The 4,074-nt window shown below is 45.6% G+C and overlaps 1 protein-coding gene across 1 annotated transcript; it reads right to left on the reverse strand.

Moving 5' to 3' along the window:
• Window positions 1–1,042: 1,042 nt before the first annotated feature.
• On the reverse strand, window positions 1,043–3,323 carry LOC112288053 (pectinesterase). Its single transcript, XM_024531838.3, has 2 exons — window positions 2,124–3,323; window positions 1,043–1,944 (listed from the first exon to the last, which is right to left on the reverse strand). The coding sequence occupies exons 1-2, from the start codon at window positions 3,139–3,141 to the stop codon at window positions 1,253–1,255; spliced, it is 1,710 nt and encodes a 569-aa protein (XP_024387606.1). The 5' UTR covers window positions 3,142–3,323; the 3' UTR covers window positions 1,043–1,252.
• Window positions 3,324–4,074: the final 751 nt, after the last annotated feature.

Here is a 4,074-nt window from a genome sequence, read left to right on the forward strand (position 1 = left end):
TTATATAAAATAAAAAATTACTTCATTGTAATATTATTGTACATTATAAAACTAATACTAACTCCTAGTATTATATAGTTGTTGACTAGAAAACATACTTCATTTACCAAGCAAGTCATTGGGTTTTAGATCCTTGTGTGTCTTGTACTTGACTCACTGAATCTGGTAAACCACGGCTGAGTCAATGTTACCATCATTGAAAAAGAAAAGCAACATCACTGTGCTCCTGTTTCACAAGTTGACTTCTGTGCTTTGTTTTCTACAGTTCTCGCTTTTAAGGCGCTGTTTCCACACTTGTGGAACCCGCCAGAATAAAAATCGATGACTATGTCAAAATTGCTCTAGGTCTACAAGGATTGGATTTAGAACCCGCATCCCAAGTTTCTGCCGGAGTTCGATGAGTTTGCAGACTAGAGTTTACAGCTTCACATTTGCGTTACTGAGAAACACACAATTAGTCAGAGGTCTAGTTCGGTAAAGAATAATTCACCAAGTGATAGCTCCATGTCATGATTCTATCGGCAAGAGCACCTAATGAACGATTATGACATGAAAAATAACACGTAATAAACGTTAGATACGAAGCTATCCTTGAATTACTGTACTTCTCAATTTTGGGCACTCCCTTTCGCATCTTCTCCTCCTAACAAGTTGGGTGTAGAAGGACGTTCAACAACCCTACGAGCAGATTCTTTACTGTTTCGTGAAGTGCGACATCAGATCATTTTCAACATCGCCTGCTTCAACGCAGAACCTGCATCGCAAAAGAATAGATGTGCTCCTCAAACTGGTTGGATGGTAACTGACTGTATGTAAACTGCAAATGTACTTCACCAGAATAGCTCCTCATTGAATCTATTTCTTAATCTCAAGGCCATCGGGCTAAAGTGACTGCAATAGGATAAATATGTGCCGCTTTGAAGCATTAAAACCGCTGATTTTCAGTGTTCCTTGCAGAATGACTGCCAAGCTGCATTGGGCTTGATCCTAAACTAACTGTGGAACAAAGCTGTGTGGAGAAGAACAATTGCAGACCACCAAGTTTCACAACACTGAAGAGCTTGCCTTCAATTAACATTAGTGAATTACAATCGAATAGGGTAGATCTTCGAGTTACCCGGTTGTTTATTGGAAAGTCGCCGATTTCTATTTTTACACTTGTTCGAATTCATTCGAACCAGGCCAATATGGCCTCTGAATTACTCGCCGTCTAAATGGACGAGTTCTAATTCTAAACCTAACCTAGCGTAATCTACAAGGTCGTCGTTAACGGAAGGTTGTAACTCGGTACCCAGGAGCTGGCTCCCACGAAATTGTTCGCTTGGTACGTCTGCGCAGTGCTCGCGGAGGTGATCTGATGCGACCAAGACACTCGCTTGCTAGTGTCAGCGCCTGCACCAAAACTCTGGTACTCGGCGAAGTAGGAGGTGTACAGGCCGAAAGTAGTCGTGTTCCAAGGCATCCACCCCGAGGGATCGACGTGCGCCAGCACCTCCGACTTCAACAGAACGCATACAGAATAAGCTTTCCAGGGTCGGCCCAAGAAGGTTTTGTAAAAAGTGGTATTTGCCTTGAGTTCCGGGGTTCCGTCAAAAACGCAGTTCTGGAAGGAGAACCCCGTGGTCATCTGCGGGTCGGTTCTGCCTTGCGCAGTGTATGTATTCTGCTGCCCGAGCAAAGTCGACCGTTTCGCAATTATCTTGCAGTTCTGGAAGGAAGCCTCGGCATTGCCAAAGATGAAGTCCACTGTGCCGTAGACGGTGCAGTCGCGATAGTATTGCCGGAAAGAGTGCGCGTAGAGCGTATCTTGGTAGCTGTCGAATGTTACTTGGTACATGGCGATCAACCTTGCCGTCCCTCTGAATGCTACGGCCTGGTGGCCTTCAGCTCCAGCAGTGTTCTCCACCTTGAATGACCGGCCGATAAAACCATCCCCTGAGACGACTGCAAGGAAAAAACAATAAATAAATAAATAAAAATAATATAAGATCATTTAGGCAGTCTCCAGCTGGAGATAATTACAATCATCCGATTCCATAGTTGAAGAATATAAACCATAAGAAGATATATCGAGACAATGCCTAAGTAATCCTCCATTTCTGAGACCTTCGGAAGAAACTTACTCAGAGTTGCGGATTTGAAAGTGGTCATCCCCTTCATTAGCGCAACGTTCCGACTTCCCGTGATGATGGTCTTATCGCCATCGCCGATGAACGTCAAGTACTTGGCAGTTTTCGGCACGGTCACTTGCTCGTTGTACGTACCCGATTTGATATAAATCACCAAACGGGCGCTGTTCTCCTTGTGAGCGTTCACCGCTTCCTGAATTGTCTTAAAATCTCCGGAGCCATCCTGCGCCACCACCACGTCGTACGTGGGAGCTTGCAAGAGATGGCGCTTCGTCTGAGCATCCATCCATCCAGGAAGACTGTCTGTAGTGGACAGAAGCCTCCGATTGCGAAAACCAGGAACTGGCGGAATTTCCACTCCGGTCAAGTCCGAGATGTTAATTCCGCTGGGTATGCTGAACCCCGTTAGTTTCCAGTTCTGGATCTTGTCTCCATAAGTAGCCAGCGCGTTAATAAACGCTAAAGCATTGCTTAGGAGCTCCTGGGTGTGAGCCGAATCCTGTTCTATCCGCTTACCGTCTTCAGGGCTAACCTCCAAGAGCGCATCGATGCACGTAGTGTGCAGTTCCATGGCCGCGCTCACCCAAGATTTCAAGTCATCCATCACTTTCTTTGTTGCCGTCGAATTAGACCCCCCTAGTACACTTATAGCCGCCTCCAGCTGCTCTTTACTCAGCTCCAGAACTTCATCACAAACTTCCAGTGCAGCAGTTACGTTGGGATTTGTCCTATTCAATCTCAAAATCGATGATAAAGTTGAATTCACTCCTGTTTCCGCACTTTGCAAGGAATACCTCGTCACCCCCTTTGAGTCGGCCGTGTAGTTCCCACTAGCCAACGTCTGAGCGCAGGTAGCGGGATACGACGTCGCTTGACAAACATTATCCGCCGCGCTCTGCTCTGAGTCGTTTGCCTTCGCCTTAGCCTTGTTCGCCAGTGGTACTCCAATTGACACTCCTGCGATCACTAACGCTAATATTGCAATAAACACCAAGCAACAACACTTCCCCATCGTCAAAAATCTTGACTTCCACACAACCAAACTCCCAATTAAACCCTTAAAATCACCCTCAGAGCCTAAACCTCAAGTTCCCTGCACGCCCTCAAAACTGTAATCAGAATAGCACAACTCTCGATTCTCTGGGTGATGGTTGTTGAGCCAGGAACAAGGATCTGAGAAACCCTCGGATGAAAACTGGTGATGATGTGGTGGGCTGTTGCTGTGGGGTCATATATGAGGACAGTTGTTGCCATGAGGCTGTTGGAAGTAAACGTGAGCCGGCAGCGACACGCTATCACATGTTGGGTTTAGAAGGATTCAACCGCGTGCAGAAATTCAACGTACTGCGCGTGAACGACAGTCAGGATTATTTCTCCAGGTTAACTCAGAAGGAAACGGATCGATGAGAGCTGCTGTAACAAACGCCATACAATTTCCTCGTAACTTCAGAAAAAGGGTTAGCTGGAGCCTGATTAGGCTGCCGGTTACACAACCTGCAAATTGATGCAAATTAAGTACACGTAGGCAGGGAGCAATCACGTGCAAGGAACAATAGAATCTGTCAAGCTTCTGACAGTGGGGAGCGTTGATAGGTTTGAGCTGGAGTTTGAAGGATTTTTGTACCTGTATGGTTCCAGCTTCGCAAGTTTCAAGAGTGACTGCACATTCTCGTGCAACATAATGAAAAGGCAACTCCAACTCATCTTTCGAGGCTCCATTACGAAGGCACATTGGACAGATCAACGCTCCAGCTTCAGTCAGTTCGGTGTTGCAGCATGACCGAACGTGCTCGCAGAGTCTTGCAGTGATCAAATTGTTCGTAGATTGCTGCGCCAAAACAAAATATATATATATATTTTTTTTTCCTTGAAAGTCATAAAATAATGAAACAAGATTAAATTGCAAGTGAGGTGGTGACTGTCTAAAATGAAAGACTTTCAAGAA

This window comes from Physcomitrium patens, chromosome 10, assembly GCF_059467195.1.
Source record: "Physcomitrium patens ecotype Gransden chromosome 10, ASM5946719v1, whole genome shotgun sequence".
NCBI classification, from domain to species: domain Eukaryota; kingdom Viridiplantae; phylum Streptophyta; class Bryopsida; order Funariales; family Funariaceae; genus Physcomitrium; species Physcomitrium patens.